This window comes from Macrobrachium nipponense, chromosome 2, assembly GCF_015104395.2.
Source record: "Macrobrachium nipponense isolate FS-2020 chromosome 2, ASM1510439v2, whole genome shotgun sequence".
Classification (NCBI taxonomy): domain Eukaryota; kingdom Metazoa; phylum Arthropoda; class Malacostraca; order Decapoda; family Palaemonidae; genus Macrobrachium; species Macrobrachium nipponense.
The window spans coordinates 113121129-113144664 of NC_087201.1; the positions used below are offsets into that span (position 1 = coordinate 113121129).

The 23536-nt window shown below is 36.3% G+C and overlaps 1 protein-coding gene across 2 annotated transcripts in view; it reads left to right on the forward strand.

The window, feature by feature from the left end:
- Nucleotides 1–23536, forward strand: part of LOC135220916 (uncharacterized) — a 181051-nt gene that overhangs the window by 59441 nt on the left and 98074 nt on the right. For both annotated transcript variants that reach the window (XM_064258549.1, XM_064258550.1), the window contains exon 2: nt 19385–20896. In XM_064258549.1, coding sequence (XP_064114619.1) covers nt 20720–20896 — 177 coding nt within the window. In that variant the 5' untranslated portion in view covers nt 19385–20719. The remainder of the gene's footprint in view (nt 1–19384; nt 20897–23536) is intronic.

The following is a 23536-nucleotide window of genomic DNA, read 5'->3' on the forward strand; positions in this document are numbered from 1 at the left end:
ATATATATATATATATATATATATATATATATATATAACGATATAATTGCAAGTAAAATATTCGTTATAACATTGGGGGTTTGATCAGTAGATATGAAGGAAAATAAAATGCCGTCAGTATACAAACCGCTTGATCATCCAAGGGGTGGGGCGCAGGGGTGGCAAACCTGCCCCATAAGTAGAAAGTAATTAGCGAAATCCGGAAGGAGTACACCCCTTAAAGCGTCTCAGTGGCGTGGTTGGTTTGGTGTTTGCTTTCACTTCGGTGGTCGAGGGTTCGATTCTCGGCCATTCCATTGAGGAGTGAGAGATGTGTATTTCTGGTGATAGAAGTTTACTCTCGACGTGGTTCGGAAGTCACGTAAAACCGTTGGTCCCGTTGCTGAATAACCACTGGTTCCAAGCAACGTAAAAACACCATACAAACAAACAAACCATACACCCCTCCTTCACCGCCTCTAAGGATATATATATATATATTTGTGTGTGTCTGTGTAATAGAGATGTACCGGATGTGTAAATATAGGAATTGCGGATGCGGATACTGTTGCGGATGCAGATGAAGTTATTTGATTTTCAGCCAAATTATTAAAAATTATGTGTTACTCCGTAATATTTGATGTACTTATTGAAAGTAGAAACATAAATGATACTCATGTAAGTGTGTGTGTATACTTTCATATGATCGTACAAGTAGTAGCAGCGATACATGAACGTTTTAGTTGTCTTGGCAGAAGGTCATTTCATGGTCAATGCATGATGAGGGTAGCAAACCTCAAAGCCACTCTTCGCATGCATTAGAGAGAGAGAGAGAGAGAGAGAGAGAGAGAGAGAGAGAGAGAGAGAGAGAGAGAGAGAGAATCCTCAAAAATGCAATACCTTTATGATTACAACTGGTGTAAATGACATGAAATTACTAAAATAAATATGCTTTCAAACAAATATGCTATAGCAGAGCTACTTATAAATCATATACTGTAAGAATTGTGTAATTGTGTATCATGTATTCTGTATAATAAAACAAAAAAGCCAAATTTAGCAAAAAACAAAGCAAAAATTCTACTTTTAGCTACAATGTACGAGTATGAACACTTGAACACTCTAGTAGGTATGTGTGTATGTCTATATTATACTCACTTGCATTATGTCTGAATAGAATAGAATAGAATACAGAACTTAGGCCAAAGGCCAATGTTAGGACCTTTAAGGTCATTCAATGCTGCAAATTAAACTAACAATAAGGTCTGAAAGGTGTAACAGGAGGGAAACCTCGCATTTGCACTATGAAACGATTGCTAGAGAGGGTGGAAATTCAGATGGAAGAGGGTATGAACGGAGGTACAATAAAAGGAATGAAAGTGGTATCAGCTAGGGGGCGAAGGGGACGCTGAAAAAAAACCTTTAAGTAATGCCTGCAGTACACCACTAACCCCCTACGAGGGCATTATGTCTAAAGGTAAACATAAAACCTTTTAATTTTACAATGTGGCACAGCCTTCACTTCTAAAGCAACAGATCAATCTTACTTTGGCATGATAAAAGATTCCGCCATGGAGGTCGTCTCTCTCTCTCTCTCTCTCTCTCTCTCTCTCTCTCTCTCCTCCTACTGCAACACGCCGGGCAGGAAACTCCTCCACACATCCCCCTCTCACCCTACTGGCGCTCTCATCACCAGCTCTCTCTCTCTCTCTCTCTCTCTCTCTCTCTCTCTCTCTCTCTCTCTCTCTCTTGAAGTGGTGTGATTTAAATGGGAACTAGTTAAAAAAATATTGGTGAGAGATTATAAAATGATTTTGTTTGATTTCATTATTTCCAAAATATAAACATATGTTTACTTTCGAAATGATTTACAACACGATTCACATTTTCTTTCATAACGCTTAACCGAAAGGAAGAAAAATGAACCACATACCGGAAAAATTATGCAGATCCTGAAAGTATCATCAGTGGCGGGTGGCGCGAGAGAGAGAAAGCCCTATTTCCGAGACAATGAGCAAAACCAATCTGTCTTCATCTGACGGCGATCAAAGTTCCAAGAATATGCAGCTCAGTCATAACACACGTGGATATAATCATGTATTTTTAGAGCACCGATTCCAGGCCCTCATCTCTCTGCTTCATCCTTGGCTCCTTCCTTCTTCTCTCGCACTCATTTCCTCCTAGAAATTCGATACTTATTATTTCGCACATGACGAAGAATTATTGCTTTTTCAGTTAAGTAATAAAAAAGATTAAATGCTCTTTGATCTGGTGACCTTTCATAGGTGGCCAGAAGCTAAAAAGTCTGTTGGTATGCTCTTCTTAATTGTTTCCGCATTTAAATTAACAGATCATTTACGACATGAGAGGGCTGACACCCTTGTGGCTTAAAATGTGAAAATATGGTTAGGAGAAAAAAAAGTGAATCATAAAAAAAAAAGATATAAAACAATTCTTACAAGGAGGAGGATATATGAATTATGGAGAGAATTCCAAGTCGCAAGATCACCCAATAAAAGTAATTTTTCTTTTTTCATTTAAATTTCTTTTTCTTGAGTGTTCGCCTACGTTGAACACATCATTCTTCTATCAATTTATCATTTTTAATCTTTTTCTCTAAGTTTGACACGTCTGTAATGTTACAAATAACAAGATCTTAATTGGTTAAAGAAAATAAGTGAGTTTGCCCCACATTTTCTTTGCTACTCAGCCAGGTCACAGGATTTATTCTGTTCCATCGGTGCTTAGAGATCCGTTTCTATATTTTAAAAACCTCAGTGTATTTACTCATTTTCCAACGGTCATTCTCCCAAAACTCGTCTGGAACCTACTCTTTCTCCCTCTCTCCATTCCTTGTTTACTTCTTCTTGCTGTTATCTTGCACCGTATTTTGAAATCAAATATGGAAAGCATATATACGTGGCGACCCACGATAGGAAAAGATCAGTTAGTTCAGATTTTAGTGATCACCCCTTCGCCAATCCGGTAAATGTTTCCATTTTAATACAAGCAATTATAATTTTCGTCTTCAAAGTTTATCGCTCCTGCGTGTATAGATAAAGAGATAAAAATTTCTGGGGAATCATATTTCGGATTGCATAATAATAATCATTATAATAATGATGATAAAGGTACACCTTCCCTTTGGAGATTTAAACCACTGACTTGTGATTTGCTCGGCCAGCACTATATCCAGACATGGGCGGCTTAGCAAAGGGCTGGAACTGTTGCCATTGCACGAATTTTGGAATCCCAGCGGGCCTAATGTACATGTATCTCTAGTTTTACAAACTCCGCACCCCACCACCAAAGTTATGCTCTCTTTATCGCCTTTTTCCGGAACACTGCTTGTTTATAACAAAATATTGTTAGTAAAAGCACGTCTTCTCTACAGGCATCGGATGGAGAAAAAACCGGAGAAGTAATAATACTTAATGGAGTTTGCAAAAGGTGGGGTATTATCATTTGTAAATCGAAAACTTCCAACTGCAATTGTTCAATTCAACGATGGATGCTGGCTGCTATTATTGTATGCCATAGCCGCCACAACAACAGTTGTCATACAAAATATAAAGCCGCAATAACTTGCTCGTAGAAACGTACACAATATACAACATGACCTTTATTGAAAACCACTTTTTAAAGATATGTTGAGTTTGTGTGAGACGGAAAGTTTCGACACAAACACACACTTCTATATATATATATATATATATATATATATATATATATATATATATATATATATATATATATATATATATGTTTAGCAGTTTTAACTGGGTAGTATCTTGCCGAAACCAAATCCTATAATGTCAACAACAAAATTGTGTTTGACAACATAGTTTTCACTTCTTTTTTTTTTTTTTACCACGAAACAGATTGTGCCATCTCCTCTTCTCTAGTGTGCATGCGCACGCACACACACACACACACACACACACACACATACATATATATACACACACATATACATATATATACACACACATATATACATATATATATACAATATATATATATATATATATATATATATATATATATATGTATATATATATATATATATGTATATATATATAATATATATGATATATACATATATATATATATATATATATATATATATATATATATATGTATGTATGTATGAATAGTATGTATGTATATATATATATATATATATATATATATATATATATATATATATATATATATATATATAATATATGTGTGCGCGCGCGCGTGAGCCTGTGTGTGATTGTGTACGCGCATGTCCCGACCTTGGGCAAGTAGAGTAAAAATTCACAATAAGAAGAAGGAAGCGAGCTGTACAGTAACCTATTTCCCTGTTTTGAACTAATCGAGAATTTCCTTTCCGCACTAGGATCGGATGAGGGTTCCCTTGAGAATACTTTGACTTGGCAGTTTTCTCCTTCTTGCATTGCTATAACAACCGAAGACAAAACCCATTTAATTGCTTCACCCTGGGATTAGTTTCTGGAGGAAAATGAGTTGTCATACCCCGTCAGGGTGGGGTGCTGACCGAAGGCAAGACCTCCATGATAGGAATTCCCTCTCAACGAACTCGGACTCTGGTTTTAAGAACAACAATATCCAGTTTGGACATGGTGCCACCGGTTCAAAATACTTGGGCGTAAATATGGGCTGGATAGGCCCACCTAATCGTATTTGTAAGACAATTAATTGCTTGCATTTAATAGAAGTAACTTTATCAGTACCATGGAGCTAGTTACTACTCTTGTAATCGTATATCTTCTGATCCCCCTTTTAGAAATTATAGTCATTTATGAACAGATTACATATTATATATTTAGTCCTTTTCTTAGTTAAGAATCTTGGTTATCCTAAAAGGGTGTGCTCTCACCTTTACTGTTCATAGTCTGCATGACATTAGTCAGCAATTGCGTAGGTTGCGCACAAGGAAATAAATGTGAGAATTCCAATATTTTGGATTTTGTAAATTTGCATTAATCGCGCCATACATTCATTATATATATATATATATATATATATATATATATATATATATATATATATATATATTATATATATATATATATATATATATTATATATATATAGTGTGTGTGTTGTGCATGTGCGTTTCACTTGTTTTCTGAAATAGCGAACACACCAGGCGCCACAGAGAACTTCAACGCTTCCCAAATGCAAATAGTTTTACACAGTACAAAGCGAAAGAGCAAAAACTGGGCCACGGGGCGGTCTCTGGAGTGCTTGCCAGGAGGGTTAATTAGTTAGATTTTTTCGTATTATCGGATTATCTACTTTTGTTCCTAATTAATATTGAACTTCTTTGTAAGATGAATGGTCGCAGTGGCACACATTATCCCCATCCTTTTATAGATTCCGACTTTTATAAATCACCTCTACGAGTCAGCGGTACTTTGTATTTACTTGAGCATGAAAAGACGACATAATTTAGCAAAACTTATTCAGGTTGACATAAGAATTTTCTTTCTGAAGAAAAATATTTATGACCAGATCGAGGAGAATGGTGTCCATGAGTATTTAGGATATATAATATACATAAGATTTCTATTATACGCACGTTTTGGGTTTATATATATATATATATATATATATATATATATATATAATATATATATATATATATATATATATACACATATATATGTATTTATAGTTTATTTATGCGCATATATAATTTCCCTTCGCACTATAATATTCCAGTTATTTCTTGTTATTCACTTGTTTTTCATTTGGGGATACTGACAGAATTTGGCAAAGTTCTTTTGCCAGGTGCTGAAGAGATGTCTGATGTGAACATCTAGACTCTGTCTAACCAACACAGGGAGTAGAGTGCAGTGGTATTTACTAATAACTGCCGCTAGATAGTACTTATCAGTCTGTTAATCCTCGTTTCTTGGATCCCGGCCTCGTCTATGGTCTCTGCCTCCTGGTAGTTCTGTTGATACAACCACTATAATAATCATCAGTCTTCGGTTGGTGTTTCCCTGTTTGCTTATATTAGTTCGTATACTGTAGCTCGTCTGTCTAGTTGCTCGATGTCACCCAAAAAATGGCAGGTGGTTTCTAGCGAATTACCCCAGATACGCAGAGAGAGAGAGAGAGAGAGAGAGAGAGAGAGGAGGCCATGGTGGTTTGCAAGGGGTCTTTTCTATATTTTTATGATCCTCATCGGCCTTATCGTTTATACGCCATGCAATCGTGTAACAAGAACAATGAGTTCGTTGCCTCCCTGTGTAGTGCTTCCAAGAACAGGAAAACGTGGAGATGATAAGAGTACACAAATGCGGAAAGAGAATGATGAACGGTCTGCAGAAAGAAAAGGGGAAAACAGGGTGCAAGTAAATGTGAGAGAATGCATCCGAATGCAGCCATAGTAAAAGATAAAGCAGAAAAAAAGAGAGATGAGAGTAGAGGTAGTAAGACTAAAAGGAAATTCGTTTTAAGAGGGCTTCTTGGGATTGAATGTTTTTGTTCGTCAAGCTGCTGCGGCTCGACTGTCAGCAGAATAATTTTGATGGCTGGGCGTCTGGCCTTAAATTCATTCTTCCCCAGTTTTCAAGAATATCAACGAACGCATTATGTTAAGGGTAAGACAGAACACAGAAGGCAAAGAGAATTGTAGTAGTATTTAGTCTCAGTGAAAAAGGATTCTTTCAAATAGGTTTTAATCGAGTCTTTGTAACGGTAATAGAAAATGTCGTTACGAACCATTGCGGTATGCACATCTATTTTGTTTCAATTTCTCCGTGGCTTTCACGAAAGACATAATCAATATTGTATATTATACATAATGTACACCAAAACCCCATTTACTGCAATAACAACTGAATAGTTTAAGTATATAAATGATGAATGCGCTACGAAAGTCACTAACAGGACTGTTCCAGTCTTCCCTCGTTTTCCAATTGGTATTTGTGCATGAGAGAGAGAGAGAGAGAGAGAGAGAGAGAGAGAGAGAGAGAGAGAGAGAGAGAGGTTCCTTGCACTCTATACCTTCAGCTATCTGTTTACTGATCGATATTTGTTTCTGGTAGTATTTATACTCCCTCCGATTTTCATTCTTAATACCTGTACAAGGCGAGTTATACGTTTTCCTTTAAGTTACTGTCATCTTCTTAATGTCTTTCTTTTTAAAAAGGCAGAAAAATTTAATGTTTCTCTTTACTTTTACAAAAGGTAGAAAAACTCTTAAGAGCTAATTCTAGGTAAAGCATTCAGCTCTTCTCCCTTTTGCACAAGACTGCTGAGTTGTTTCAGTATTGATTTAATAAATAATTCATAAATCCCATGGCGTCATTCCCCGAATGTCTCTTTCTCAACAAGGCAGCATCAAGCCATGCTTTTATTTACTTATCTATTATTACCTTGCTCATGATTAAGAGTAGAGCAAGCTCACTTCTTAGTTTTGTTTTTAGCTCGTTGATCATTGGCCTGTTTTCCCGGCTTGTGAACGAACAGGGGCTCTAGGTACCGAAATGACTTGCTTAATATGAATTATATTGCTGAAAACATTGTAGATGTTTTTGCTTTAAATAGCACTAATAGCAGTGACTATCTTCCTTTAGACTTATCACAGAATCCTTGTCATTAAATAATACCGTGGCTGTCGATACTCATTCCGTTGATGCGGTTCTAAATAGGTGCTGCGCCCGGCGTTGCTCCGGATAAAAAGGGGCATGCCGTCCGTGATGCCAACCCCCACAGGGCGGATTATGCACTCACTTTCAGAACAATCACTTGGGATCCTGTCAAGCCATAGAAGTTGTGAAAAATCCGAGGAGTTTGCTGTCAAACTCCGAAAATTGTAAAAAATGAGGGGGCATGAAAGAGGGGTTAAGGCCCCTTTACAAATGGTTCTTGACTTTCGGATTTTGACTAAAAACTCCCTGGGGGGAAGGGAGTCTATGGTAAAAATTTTGTAGCTATAGCTTTCATATTCTGGGCATGCATAACGAACAGACAAACAGACAATGCCTTATATATATATATATATATATATATATATATATATATTATATATATATACATATATATATACACAACACAGGCCAGACGTACAGGGCGTTTATTCACATGATAAAGAAGATCAAGGGCAGGAACACGAAGAGATTCACATTATCCTCTTTAATCCTATGTTTCGTGACAACATCCCTGAAGATGTGGCGATGTTGTCACGAAACGTAGGATTAAAGGATAATGTGAATCTCTTCGTGTTCCTGCCCTTGATCTTCTTTATCATATATAGATATATATATACATATATATATATATATATATATATATAATATATATATATATATATATATATATATATATATATATCATAGATAAAAGGATTAGGACCACGCGTAAAACGTACAAATTAATGTGCTTTGCTCTCACATTTCAGAAAAGGTGAGTTTGCTCTTCGTAATGTATGTTGACTTTATCACACTTTAAGAGCAGACGACATTAAAAGTAGTAACTAATTTTATCCATGCTATGACTGTCAGTGAAGATAATATCAACAGCGCAATAACCGTAATCATCAGGGTCAAGCTTGTTATTCTTATGCGACTTTGCAATTAATTGAAAATCTCGTTATGAAATCCTTCACCAGACAAGAAAATTCCGAAAGGGACGGAACCTTGTCTGACTTTACCTTTGGCGAGCTAGAGAAAGAGAAAGACAGAGAACCCTAGTTGCCGCAGGCATGTAGTGCAAGGGCTTATAATTTCCTGTGACTTACAGTTCCCCGTGATTTATGGCCATGAGGGCGACGAGAGCCAAGGGGCCAAAAACAGCATGACCGTCATTTTTTCTTTCCCTGCTAAGAGACCACCTTGGCTCCCCTGTGCCCGCTAATTGAGAGGGATTGGCCAAAGTAGTGCTTGCGCGTAAGGATATTCCTTTACCCCTGTTAGTAAATCACCGCATGTCGCCCAATAATGTTCTAAAATAATCAATGGACGATATGAGGCAGATTTAAGTGCATACATACTTTATATACACAACAAACACACACACACACACATATATATATATATATATATATATATATATATATATATATATATATATATATATATATATATATATATATATATATAACTTCCCTTCCGAAAAGTGCATGCTTCCAATTCCCAGTTAGAGTTCAGATAGAATAACGAAACGCGACCATGTTACTCCGTCTTCAGAAGGGATTCAAACTCAGGCCTCATCACTCGTAAGCAAGATGTTTATGTTTATATAATATATATATATATATATATATATATATATATATATATATATATAACACGTATATATATATATATATCATCAGCCACCTTGCTAGTCCACTGCAGGACAAAGGCCTCAGACATTAACCTTCCACTCCCTTCTATTTATTGGTCTTTTATATGCCATTCCATACCCGCAAATTTTCTTAGCCCGTCAATCCATCGTCTTCTCTTCCTTCCCCTACTTCGTTTGCTATCTCTAGGGACACATTCTGTTATTCGTTTTGTCCATCTCTTACCTGACATTCTCATTTTATGTCCAGCCCACTTTTTCTTACTTGTTGTTAGAATATCCTTTTTACTTTAGTTTGCTCTCGTACCCATGTTGCTCTCTTTCTCTCTTCGTGTTATTCCCATCATTATTCTTTCAATGGCTCTTTGAGTTGTAACTAGCTTACTTCTAAGGGGTTAGTAAGGCTCTAAGTTTCTGATGCATAGGTTAATACTAGTAGACCATCTGATTAAATACTTTCTCTTTTAGAGAAAGTGGCATTTTACTTTTAATAATCTCATTTTGTTTACCAAGAGCTTTCCATCTCAAGCTTATCCTTCTTTTAATTTCGGTCTCATGTCTGGGGAAACACTTACTGTCTGTCCTAAATACGTATATTCATTAACAATCCCTAGAGGTTCGTCAATAACCCTTATCTGTATTCTCTCTGCATTTTCACTGAACATTACCTTAGTTTTACTCATTAATTTTCAGTCCTACATTTCTGCTTTCTCTATTCAAATCTTCTATCATCTTGCGTAATTCCTCCCCTGATTCCCTTAGTAGAACTGTCATCTGCAACTCTTAAGTTGTTAAGGTATTCTCATCATTATTGTTAATTCCTACATTATTCCAATCTAAATTCTTAAAAGACTTTCGAATAACAACCTCCTCATCATTTTGACACTTTCCATATGTATATATAGTATATATGTGCATATATAATGTATGCGTGTATATATATATATATATATATATATATATATATATATTTATATAGCTATATATAGATAGTATACATATATCTGTTCCTGAGTTAACTTTTATTTATGTATTGTCATTGTGTCTTCTGCCTTCTTTGCATAAGGTTGGTTAGCGGTCTTTGGTCTTGCGTTTGTTTCTGTGTGTTTTTTTTTCTTTATTCTGTGTTGTAACTTGTCAATGTTATTGAATTTTAGAGTAATTTTTAAAGTAATTGTATTCATTATCTAAAGATTCCCGGAGTATGTAATAAACTTATTATGAAACGTAGGAAATAAAGAATTATAATGAATTACAAGGTTTCCATGGTCCATCTTCGCGCTGATGTGTCCTACTGGCCGTCACCCTCCTATGTCTTCTGAGAGAGAGAGAAGAGAGAGAGAGAGAGAGAGAGAGAGAGAGAGAGAGATATATATATATAATATATATATATATATATATATATTATATATATATATATATATATATATATATATATATATATATTATATATATATATATAGGATATATATATATATATATATATATATATATATATATATATTAACGTAACATCTTGCTTTACGAGTGATGGGGCCTGAGTTTGAACCCTTGACGAAGGCGGAGTAACATGGACTACGTTTCAGATATAAACATAGATAGATAGATAGATACAGATATATGATACATATGCGCATAATATATATAGTATATATATATATATATATATATATATATATATATATATAAACTGTATATATGTATAAATACAGGCACATGCCACGAAGTCAAAGTGAAACGATGGAGTGGTATCTGCCTTTGTGCATTCATTACGTTCCATATCTTCGTGATTCAGTTATACATCTATTATGTCTCATGCTTTACTGAAACAAAATCGGATACACAGACTCAGCGAAGCTACAAAACTAAGCATAGAGGAGATCCACCATCACGTCTGTCAATTCATGCACGGCACAAGAAATCTATGGAGACAGGGACAGTGCTAGATAAAAGATGGAATAGACGACCAAGAACATCTGAGGAAAACAATGATCATGTAAGACCAGCCTTTGATCATTCTCATACAAAAGTCCACCCGTACTGCTACCAGACACTTACAGCTGCCATGTTCAACAGTGCACAAAGTCCTACAAAAGACCTTACGATTGTACGCTTACAAAGTGCAACTTGTATAGGCACTCGAGACAATGATAAACCAAGACAAAAAGAGTTTGCCGTTAATATGCTGGAACAAATATATTAGTATGAAATATTCCTCATACGAGTTTGTTTTAGTGATGAGGCAACCTGTCATGCTTCAGGGAAACTGAACTCACACAATGTGACAATCTGGAGCCCAGAGCATCCCCATGTGACTAGAGAACTTCACCGAGATAGTCCCAATGTGGATGTGTGGTGTGGGATCATATTCAATCGAATCATTGGTCCATCACTGATCTCAGGCAAATGATCACTGATGCCACTGCCACCAACGATGAAGCTATGGTACAACGAACATGGCAGGAAAGCGAGTGCCGTTTTGACGTGCTTCGTGCAACTAATGGTGCCCATATGGAGGTGTAATTATTTCCACATTTCTCTGTTCATTTTGCTTATGTAATATATCTTTTACATTGTAAAGGGATTTCATGTACACCCTGTGTGTGTGTGTATGTATATATATATATATATATATATACTATATATATATATATATATATATATATATATATATATATATATACATTACGGTACACAAAAGTATACATGATGCTGTTATCTTCATAAATAGCGCCAACGTAACATAATGGAGTTACAGGCATGAATACTTGAGGAGGGATGTTAGACCACCTGCTTCTCTTACATTTTCTTTGAATAGTGCAATTGAGAAATAATCTATTTATGCCTCAGCTCACTGGCACTCTTTCCTTCTTATTGCATAACCACCATCCTAAAATCATCAGGATGTGCAGTGCCACAATTCGCACGATTCTACTTAAGTGTTGAGTAATATGGAACCATATACATGTGTGATTATGTGATACACACACATACATATTGTAAATAATTATCACATCACCATGATTCATATAAATTATTCGAGCTACAAATGTCCTTTACTATCTAATTCGCTCTACCTCGGAATTAATATATTTTCATATATGTAAACCGAAGGGGAATTTTTTAATTGATAATAATTTCGTCCTCTCGTGGGTTCGAACCACCGCCCAGCGGACAGAGAAGAAATCAGGACTTCAGTGACGCTCTCGATTCGGCTAACAAGTGAGGTTATAAGTCCTGATTTCTTCTCTGTCCGCTGGGCGGTGGTTCGAACCCACGAGAGGACGAAATTATTATCAACTAAAAATTCCCCTTCGGTTTACATATATGGAAATATATTAATTCCGAGGTAGACCGAATTAGACATTAAAGGATATTTGTAGCTCGAATAACATATATTATATATGTGTATATTTATATAATACATAACTGTGTGTAGACAATTGTTTGTGACATACAGGAATGGTTTTTGTTTGTTTGTATGGTTTTTACGTTACATGGAACCAGTGGTTATTCAGGAACGGGACCAACGGCTTTACGTGACTCCCGAACCACGTCGAGAGTGAACTTCTATCGCCAGAAATACACATCTATGACTCCTCCGTGGAATGCCCGAGAATCGAATTCGCGGCCACCAAGGTGGCAGGCCCAGACCTAACCGACCACGCTTATACAGCAATGGTGTGCACGATTATAATTATGTCAATATAGAAATATAACCTGAAATCTGAATTTAATCAACTTAAAGCAAAAAGGTGATGTAACTTTACGCAGCGTTACTGAGGTAGTTAATAATATACCGGTCTATGTGATTTCACCTCGGAGGAAAGGAAAGGAGGATATTCGTACAAGCAACTGTGTGTGTGTGCATAGCCATGTCAGCAGTTCGCTTGAAAAGGACATTCTCCTTAAAACTTTATTTACAGGGTAAACACGGTATGCAATTGCTTTGAGAGAGAGAGAGAGAGAGAGAGAGAGAGAGAGAGAGGAGCAGAGAGAGAGAGTTATAAAAACAAGTTTTTGATATCTTTCAATAATAAATATATATAGTATCTAGATTATATATATTATAGAGAGAGAGAGAGAAGAGAGAGAGAGAGAGAGAGCGAGAGGAGAGAGGAGAGAAGAGAGAAGAGTTATAAAAAAGTTTTGGTTTCTTTCAATAATAAATAATATATATATATATATATATATATATATATATATATATATATATATATATATAGAGAGAGGAGAGAGAGAGAGAGAGAAGAGAGAAGAGAGAGAGAGAGAGAGAAGAGTTATACACAAGTTTTTGGTTTCTTTCAATAATATAATATATATATATATATATATATATATATATATAGATAGAGAGAGAGAGAGAGAGAGAGAGAGAGAGAAGAGAGAGAGAGAGAGAGAGAAATGAAATTCAAATAGTTAAAATAGTCAGAGGATAAAGTATTAATAGAGATGTCTTTGGAACCCTTGATGCACAAAGAGGATAAGGTACATACTTTGGGAGTCATGCATCTTTGTGTTTTCCCTTCACGTTTTTATCTATCTATTTCTGTACTCTGGCGATACCACAACAAAACTCACCGATGGCGGAAAAGAGTTATGTGTAATAAATTGTGCAGAAACAGAAACGAAAATAAACAGAAGATTTTTTTCACACACCTATTATTCATTTCACCCAAACTTTGGAAGTACGTGCATTCCTTAATCCATAAATCCGTCTCCAACAGTCAGAAAATGCTTGATCTCACTCAGCAATGACTCACATATTTGAAAGAAAACCTGATTCTCTCGAAAACTTCAACATACCCTTTTATTTAAGCATCCTTTGAGCGACCCGGTCAAGAGATAATGACCCTCCTAATCCTGGCACTCGGACACAAAGAAAAATCACTTTCAAAATCGACAAGACTTACGAGAACATCCTATGGCCATGGGAAATCCTCAGGCACTAAGGGGCCATTGATCTCGTCACCCTCCTATACCCTCATGGGAAAGCAACACCCAACACTTTGCAGAATCTTCTGGCTAATATCAATCAGATCCTCCCATGAAGAAGGCAGTCTAGTCTCCCTTATCTATCCGCTTTCAAGTCAACATTTTGAAAGCTTACAAAATGAAAAATAAGCACAATAAAGGCACCGTTCGAGGGGGGAGAGGGGAGAAAAGCCTTTTTCAATGTTAAACAGTATGTTAACCGAGAAATTTGGGTCACAGGAGTGCAAAAGTTTAGGGTTACTCCGAGTTGAAGAGGAAATAAATTCGACCTGCCTGAAAGTCAATAATACTAGGGTTGAAGAGTGCTGATGCAGACAGTTAAATTTTTCAGAATTTAGTGAATGGAAAGGAAGATCAATAATTTCATTGGACGACTTAAACCACTAAATTAAAGGTCTTATATTGGATAATGTTCAGAAGCCCTTCAAATTTATGGTACTCGAATTACCGAAGGCAAACAAAGGCAGGCATTTAAAAGAGCAGCAAAGCTTATTCTTATTAGCTGAAGGGCAATCCTCAAGCGCTACTGGTGGAAAATTTGTGTGATGAGAGTTGAGAACAATTTCTGTAAGCTTTAATGAAATAACCTTTTGATACCGATAAATATTCGCCAACCTGTAGTCTGCAACTTTTCGATTAATTCTGTAAAGGCAAACAGCAGGTTGAATGAAAGCAGTGCGCAGTCATGTACGAATTAGGTTAAGCCATTTGACCTTACAATGAAGAGCAGCACTACGTCATCATATACATTTCGTTGATTCACTAGAGGGAGAAATCAGTCTAAACTCAACCGGACACATTAATGTAATCTACGTTTCTTATTATGCTTGTTGATGGCGGCTCTTCAGGAATATTCCGAACCTATAATGCTTTACCTAAGAGCATGAATGGGATCAAACTGACGGTTGACCTGCTGATTGAGAGAAAAATAGCGGTCAAGAAATAAAAGGGAAAAAGCAAAAGATATGATGATGGACTAGTAGATCAACTTGACAATTTTGTCACCATTCGTGGGTGTCAATAGTCGCTGCCACGACAGTTTACTCAAATCTGATCAACAGTCAGCTGAAAACTCGCTTATGTTGAAATCGCCCCATCCTGCAGGCAGCGCTCTCATTCGGTCTGCATAAGCTGGAATTGCCCACACTCAAATATGAAGACTTCAAGGCACACAGGTTGTAGCGTGGCATGCATCCCCCGGTATTAGGCGGCCCATTAAGACCACCTCTCATAACACTCCAGCAACTCCCCCCCCCCCCCCCCCCCCCCAAAAAAAAAAAAAAAAAAAAAAAAAAAAAAAGATATATGGGTGTTCATCAACTACGCTTCTCTTCTAGCGTACTCTTAGATTATTCGCTCTCTCTCTCTCTCTCTCTCTCGTGCGCGCGCTTGCGGAAACTAACTGTAAATATAATTAATCTCTTTGGAATATTTTGGAATAATGCTACGAGGAATTTGGTTTATAAAGGACATTTTAAAGTAGAGAGAGAAAGAGTGACCTAATGCGACATGGAATCTATTTCCCTTTTTTATGAACAGCGAGTGGCTGGATTACTCGGGACGGGAAGGGGGCATCCGTGGGCTTCCCGAGGACCTAAAGGGGAGTCAGGTTGGATAGGCAGCCGGGGTCCCCCACCCCTTTTCCATCTCTCGTTCAATAGTGGAAATCGGATCTAACTCAGAGACACGGCTGCTGCTCGGATTGTAAGACCCTTGCGTCTGCGGTTGTTGGCAAGCGGATATGGTGGTGTTTCTTGACTGCTATAAGGAGGGAAATCCTCTGTTTTCTTTGCATTCTAGAATTGGTATGATACGCATGGCATCTCTCTTTCTTTCTCGACATATATCCACTCTACGGGGGTATATATGAATAAATAAATAATTAATATATAAATATATATATATATATATATATATATTAATATATATTATATATATATATATATATAATTATATAATACATGTGTGTGGTGTGTGTGTGTGTATAGAGTATAATCGGGAAAACCTAATACTTTTCACTAAGTTGACTGAGATATGTCTTGTTGATAATGATTTGCAAAATCTCAAACAATGAAGTTTACGTAAAAGAAATAAGGGGCGGGAAGATAAATGAACAAACTAATGTATAATTTTGTTCGTGAAGTTATGACAGTATAAGAGAAAGGGAGCTCCCACTACTATCAGATGTTCCTGGAGACAAACTTCTTGTATTAAAACAACAAAGATGCACCATTCTGTTGTTCGTAGACAACAAAAAGGTACTGTCTTCAAGCTATCATTACTATTCCTATTGTTTCTGTACTCTTCAAGGGCATGAGGGAAGAAACCACTTTTATTATTACTGTTATCATCGCATAGTAATTCGTTTTCTCCAAACCGTCCCACTGCCGATTCCAAGGCCCTACATTTAATCGTCTATGCCAAGACTCGTTACATGTTCAGGGGCCCTTTCGTTCTAAGGCTTCTGTCACATTGAAATCTGTACCTACTACTTTACTCCGTCCTCTCTCGACTTTCGAATATATAACAGCCTTCTCATCACTTTGTCACTTTTCATATACTCCCAACATTAATTTTAGCAGTTTCCACATTTCTCACATTATGCAAAGAAGTCCAGCAATCATGTGTGTTAGTGTGTGGTGTGTGTGGTGTGTGAGTGCAGTGAGTGAGTGAGTGAGTGAGTGAGTGAGGAGTAGAGGAGAGGAGAGAGACGTGAGAGAGAGAGAGAGAGAGAGAGAGAGAGAGAGAGAGAGAGACTTCAGTAATGAGAGAATCCTAGCTTTTCGAGGAATTTCCCTTCAATATCTTATGACGATCCTTGTGTACGATGTAGGTCAAGTTGCTTCGAGTCGAAATCGAAGTGCGCAACACATTGCCTTCCATTTTCCTTCATCTTTTCCTTTCAGTATTAAAATGTGGCAAATCTTGGTGGTCCGTGGCTTGAAAAAATTAACTACAACAAAACGTCACTGTGTACTTCGGTGCTCGAGTTTTTAATAATCTCTTTCTTTCTTTATGCTTCTTCCTGCGACTGTTAGTTTTTCATGTATACTTTTCCAAAATTTCCCGTTACTTATTCTTGTATTATTTTTCCTCATACTTTGAGACTTCTTCTTAGCTATGTAATAAATAAGATAGTACTTGAGTCCCGTGACTTTTTTTCAGTCAGCTCTCTGTTAAATGCATGAAGAATCAGAGGCTTACAAATAATCGACGTAAACCTTTGAGAAAGTACTGTAGATTTAACGAAACGATCATGAATGAATTCTTTGTGTCGCATTATCCTTGAAATAGTGAAGGAGGTACATTTTTGGCTGTAACCAAAAGCTGCAGTATGCATTCCTCTGTGCAAAAGGTATGAATATACAGGTGGTCTTCCATATTGTCCTTATTATTGTTGTTAGTATCACAAGCCAAACTACAATTCAAACTGGAAAGGCAGAATGCTTCAATCCCAATCATGGAAAGCAGCCCAGTACAGAAAAGGAAGTCGAGAAGTATATTCTGAAACAAAAATAAAAAAGAAAAACAAATATGATAAATGACAAAATATCATATGAATATGAAGTTGAAATATCTACGATAAACAACCAGTTAACTAAGACGTGAGAATATTAGATTCGTAAAAAAATACACAAATAAATAAAAAAAAAATAAAAAAAACCCAGTATTAACTTCCAATTATTAAAAAACGGGATTAAGATGATCTTCCACGATTTGGTCACATGATAAGTATTATTTTTGCACAACTGCGTTGTCTTCATTCTCGCTGAAGAAAACATGAGACTGTTAGAATTAACTGTTTACATAGTGTCATATACATGGGGATGGTATAATCTTGAAAGATTTGAATGCAAAAGATGATGAGAATGATGAAATATACACATGCAAAACATGAGCTAATTTAATGATGGTGTCGTGCCAGAGAGAAATATAAGGACCAAGGATGAGAAACTCAACAGAACTGCAAATTTTTGTCGACCAATATAAGTTTCAAATCAGCTGCTGAAGACCAAATGGGAATAATATTCACTGCATGGAAGACAAAACGAATTCATACATTGCTTCAGGATAGGCAAGCCTCCAAAATATCAGGATCGACCTTTTCTGTGAACAGTTATTGTGCATTTGAGAAGTGCATATACCTGATGTTCTCCAAAGTGAATCAGAAATCAAGAATAACTTTTGGAATTTTAGAAGAGTTGTATGTGGTTAAAGAGAAGCTCTGGGTAGGGTGGGATCCAATGTCCTAGACCTGCTCATCATCGTACTCGTACTTAAGAGTTTTGTTACAGTTTAGCTTCAACCCCACAATTTGCGTAGTACAGATCATTTTATGATAATGACATTTGAAAATCTCTTCTGACAAGAATATTTTGTAATAAATAACTGTAATTATTAGTCCCGAATAATGTTATTTTGAACGAGTTAAAATCTTTATAACCCCTATCGCCAGCCCTTCTCACCTCCGGCGTGCTTTCAATCGTTTGTTCACTCCTGGCGTTCCAAAACATCGCATATATTTCCAAGACCCCCAAAGTATTCCCAGTCCTGAAAGCTTTGCTACAATTGCGATGACATTACAGCACATATCTGATGAACCAGCTCCTATCATAGAAATTTCAAGACAGACATACCATGAAAGACCCAGTTAAACCAAGGAATGAAATGATTTCGTGCAGCTCATGGCACTTGCAGCAAATGATAGATATAACATTCTCAGAAAATCCTGCGCTTCACCTAAACTTGAACGAAGTTGCGGAACTAACAAAGATCTCTTGAAGTTCCTTAAAGCTGCCTTTGTTCACTTGTCGTTATAAAAGCTATAAGGTGACAGCCTATGCTACAAGTAAGACTCGTGTCATGTTGTTGTCATGATGACATCATGGTTGGCCACGTTTTACAACCCAATTTATTTTACCTATTCAAAGGAACGTAGCAATATTAACTATCTATATACTTATTTTTCAGTACATTAATACATTTACTTATTTTTTTTTAGATATTTTCCTGTATATATATTTCTTTCGTTGGAATTTTATTCGATTGTTTTTAATGTGGATTTCAGAAACTACTGCACATTTTCGTTTCTTCCTCTGCAGGTTGGGCCCAGCAGGACCTCCACCTTCAGGAAAGAAACTGGCAAAAATAAAGAGCGAAAATGAAAAGGGCATGAGATCACCGGCGTCACCATCACCCCCTTCACTAGCACAACAGTGCGCCTGAGTCGACAGCACCACGTGATTCCATCTCTCCCTTATTGTCCCCTCACTCTCTTATCGCGATCTGTGTATTCTGGATCTTTATCTTGTTGCACTCTGCCTCCTTGTTCGTTCGGTTATCCAATAACGAAATTTTTCTGTGATAAGTGAACCCACACAGTTACCTTATTTACACAAAGTACCCATGTTTAATCAATGCCATTTTTTATCTGTCATTATAATATGATGAAGTTGAAATGTGTTACTCGAGACTAGATCCCTTTGATTACCATGACATTACTGTGAATAGTGTGATCCGTAGGAAGTGTACGCATACATAAGCATAGCTCGGAAGATATTTAGCCATTTGTAATGTTACTGCAGAAATATATGTCACTAAAAAAAGCTACCCAACCTATCTATAGATGCGTAATCAACGAGTGAAATTTTTGCATTTAGAAAGTGTGTGGCAGTGTATCTTGTTCAATGGCGGAGAATCGCTAGTATTCTTTAGTGGTTGTTAAAGAATCTAATACTCACAACAACACGCATTTCCAGGCTTTCTTTAGTTTGCCTAAAAGTGAACCAAAGTTATGAAGTGCCTTTGAATGTGCCTTTTAAAGTCGCTTAAGTTCTGGGAACATCAGGCTTTTGTTATATCATAGTTATATTTTTCTCATGTTGAGATTATTCCTCGCCTCTTCTTTGGAGTGAAGTTTTCAAGTGGAGTAAAAAATTGAAGAAAATTTCGTTGGTTAATATTTGGTATACTATTCGTTTCGCTCTGTGCCTTCATTTGGCATTCCAAAAAGGGAAACCGAAAACAGGAAGACCTCCTACGCCTACACCTTCATGCAAGTAAGTCACTTGAATCAAGAAATTAAGGCAGAAATCAAAATACCGAAAGGAAATAAAAGTGTTTTTTTATGCCAAAGTGTACAACAGCAGATATCCGTCAATTCTGAGTAGAAGCAAAATACCCGTTATGAATGCCACTATATAAGAAGTCCTATATAAGAAAACAGGAATATATTAAAAAGTTGTTAACCAGAAACAGAGTTCTGGAATAGTGTGAGAAGAGACCGAAAGAAAAAAAGGTCACTTATTGTTGCCTCTAAGAGACAACCTTTGAGAGTCTCACCACGTGTGAAAGGAAATTATCCTACCTGAAAGAACATTATAAAAATAAATAAATAAATAAAAACCACCGCCAGTCTGGATAAGCTAACGATCAAAATGTCGACACCTCCCAAGGATTACCGGCGAGAAATTGATGCTGTTTACCCGGAGCCGTTGTCGAGGCTCAACCGAATTGTCGAGCCCCATCCACATGCCTACAAGAGGGCCATCAAGAAGAAGATGAACAGGACTGGTCGCTTCAGGACCACCCCAGTCACCTTTGATGAAATCAAGGTGAGTGTGTTTTCTTATTCTTCTTCTTCTTTTCCACCAAATATGATTTTGCTCGTTGCCTCCTTTATATCGTTTGCTTGGAAAAAAAACCCCAGGAATATATGGAATATGCGTATTTCTGCTTCATCTTTTCAACTTCCATTAAAGAAGCCGTTTCTGTATCGACTTGTTTGCATATTGGTACGAAAAAAAAATACCCAGAATAAATGCGCTTACGTTTCAAAATAACCCCATAGGGCCGCCTTTCCTACTTCGGTCTGTTATAGTTCCTAAGGTAAATTAATTATCTGCAGGTTTAGATGAAACTTTCTGGAGAGGATTCTTACACGTATACGCCAGTTCATTAGATTTTACACGTCGATTTTCAACATCCACCATGACTATTATCAATTTGTGTTGCCTTCACACATTGCTCTGGTATTACGTTGACAGAATAAAGAGTTTTCAATATATTCTTACGAAAATTTGTGGGAGAATGTTGTCATGGCCACAAAACAGCTGATTAAATTATTTTCATGGCCACAAAACAGCTGATTAAACTACTGTCATGGCCACAAAAAAGCTGATTAAACTACTGTCATGGCCACAAAACAGCTGATTAAACTATTGTCATGGCCACAAAAAAGCTGATTAAACTACTGTCATGGCCACAAAACAGCCAATTAAACTGTTGTCATGGCCACAAATCAGCGGATTAAATTACGGAGAAAATACTACGTCAGGAATATACCCTGTAATATTTTCATGATTCTTCCCCATAATTTTATATTTCTATTATTACATCAGCATTGATATTTCTGACTTTATAACGCCGGGTCGCAGTTAACACTTAAACATATCTAATATGTTGGGCGACATAAAACGGTTCCTCCAACGTCATAACGAACGAAAAATAACCAAAATAGTTTGTGGACAATATCTGTGTTGTATTAAACATATCGGATCCCGCTATTCTTCACTTCTACTTTGTTAATTTTCTTTCTACTATTTATTATTATTTACTAATAATAATAATAATAATAATAATAATAATAATAATAATAATAATAATAATAATAATCAAGAAGAAAGTATCACTCATTGATGTCGCAATACCATGGGACACCAGAGTTGAAGAGAAAGAGAGGGAAAAAATGGATAAGTATCAAGACCTGATAATGGAAATAAGAAGGATATGGGATATGCCAGCGGAAATTGTACCCATAATCATAATAACACTCGGCACGATCCCAGGATCCCTGAAAAGGAATCTGGAAAAACTAGAGGCTGAAGTAGCTCCAGGACTCATGCAGAAGAGTGTGATCCTAGAAACGGAGCACATAGTAAGAAAAGTGATGGACTTCTAGAGAGGCAAGATGCAACCCGGAACCCTACACTATAAATACCAGGAGGACTGTGATAGACACCATCCCCCCCAAAAAAAAAAATAATAATAATCATAATCATCATTACTATTAATAATCTTACCTTTCGACAAAAGCATGCCACCCAAGCCGTGTGTTTACCTAGGTAATTGGGCAATGCAGTTTGCATCGATTACTCCTGGCCCTATCTCTTATGTGCCCTGTAATTTGCTTCGGAGATAATTTCCTCCGGGGGGTCATGGCGAGTGCAATTAAGAGGGAATTTGCTTTCTTAATTATGTACCGACGTTATGGCTTGGGATCACTACGATTATGAGATATCAAGGTATTAATGGGAAGAAGAATGGCTGGATGTGGAGTTCTGCTGAGCAGTTTCTTCAACTGTGACTATTACGTAATGACTCTCATAAGCACTTCTACTGCTGCTGCCGGTCTGCCTATGCTGTTCGTGGGGATATTCATTTACGTCCAGATAATAATAATAATAATAATAATAATAATAATAATAATAATAATAATAATAATAATAATAATAATAATAATAATAATAATAGTCTTCGTCAGTCCTCATGACAGTTGCATTAAGGAATGATAACAGTAGTAATAAAAGTAGCAAAATTAGGAAATAATAATAATTAACATATCCAATACCGGCTCTCTCTCTCTCTCTCTCTCTCTCTCTCTATCTCTCTCGTTCCCGGGCGCCATCCGACTCTCTCTCTCTCTCTCTCATCGTATCTCTCTCTCCTCTCCTCTCTCTCTCTAGGTTTGGTAAATTGATTATTTTGCGTCTTATTGCTTCAGGAGCTACGTTTTTGTCATATTTATTATAAAATCCTAAATGTTGCAATACAGCATATTATTTGGATAAGTACTATCTACTGCAAATCTTTTATGGCATTTCGTACATTATTATTTGCGTCTTTTTCTTCAGGAGCTTACGTTTTTGTCATATTTATTTAAAATCCTAAATGTTTGCAATACAGATATTATTTGGATAAGTACTATCGTACTCAAATCTTTATGGCATTTCGTATATAGGCAATAATACCTATATACGATATAGTACATAAAGAGATACACACTATACATATATATATATATATATATATATATATATATATATATATATATATATATATATATATATATATATATATATATATATATATATATATATATATCTTGCAAAGCAAAACTACAAAAGGATATTACATCATTGCAGATTGTATCCCCATTTACTTAAAGGTACGACATAGTACCTAGCTTCTGCATA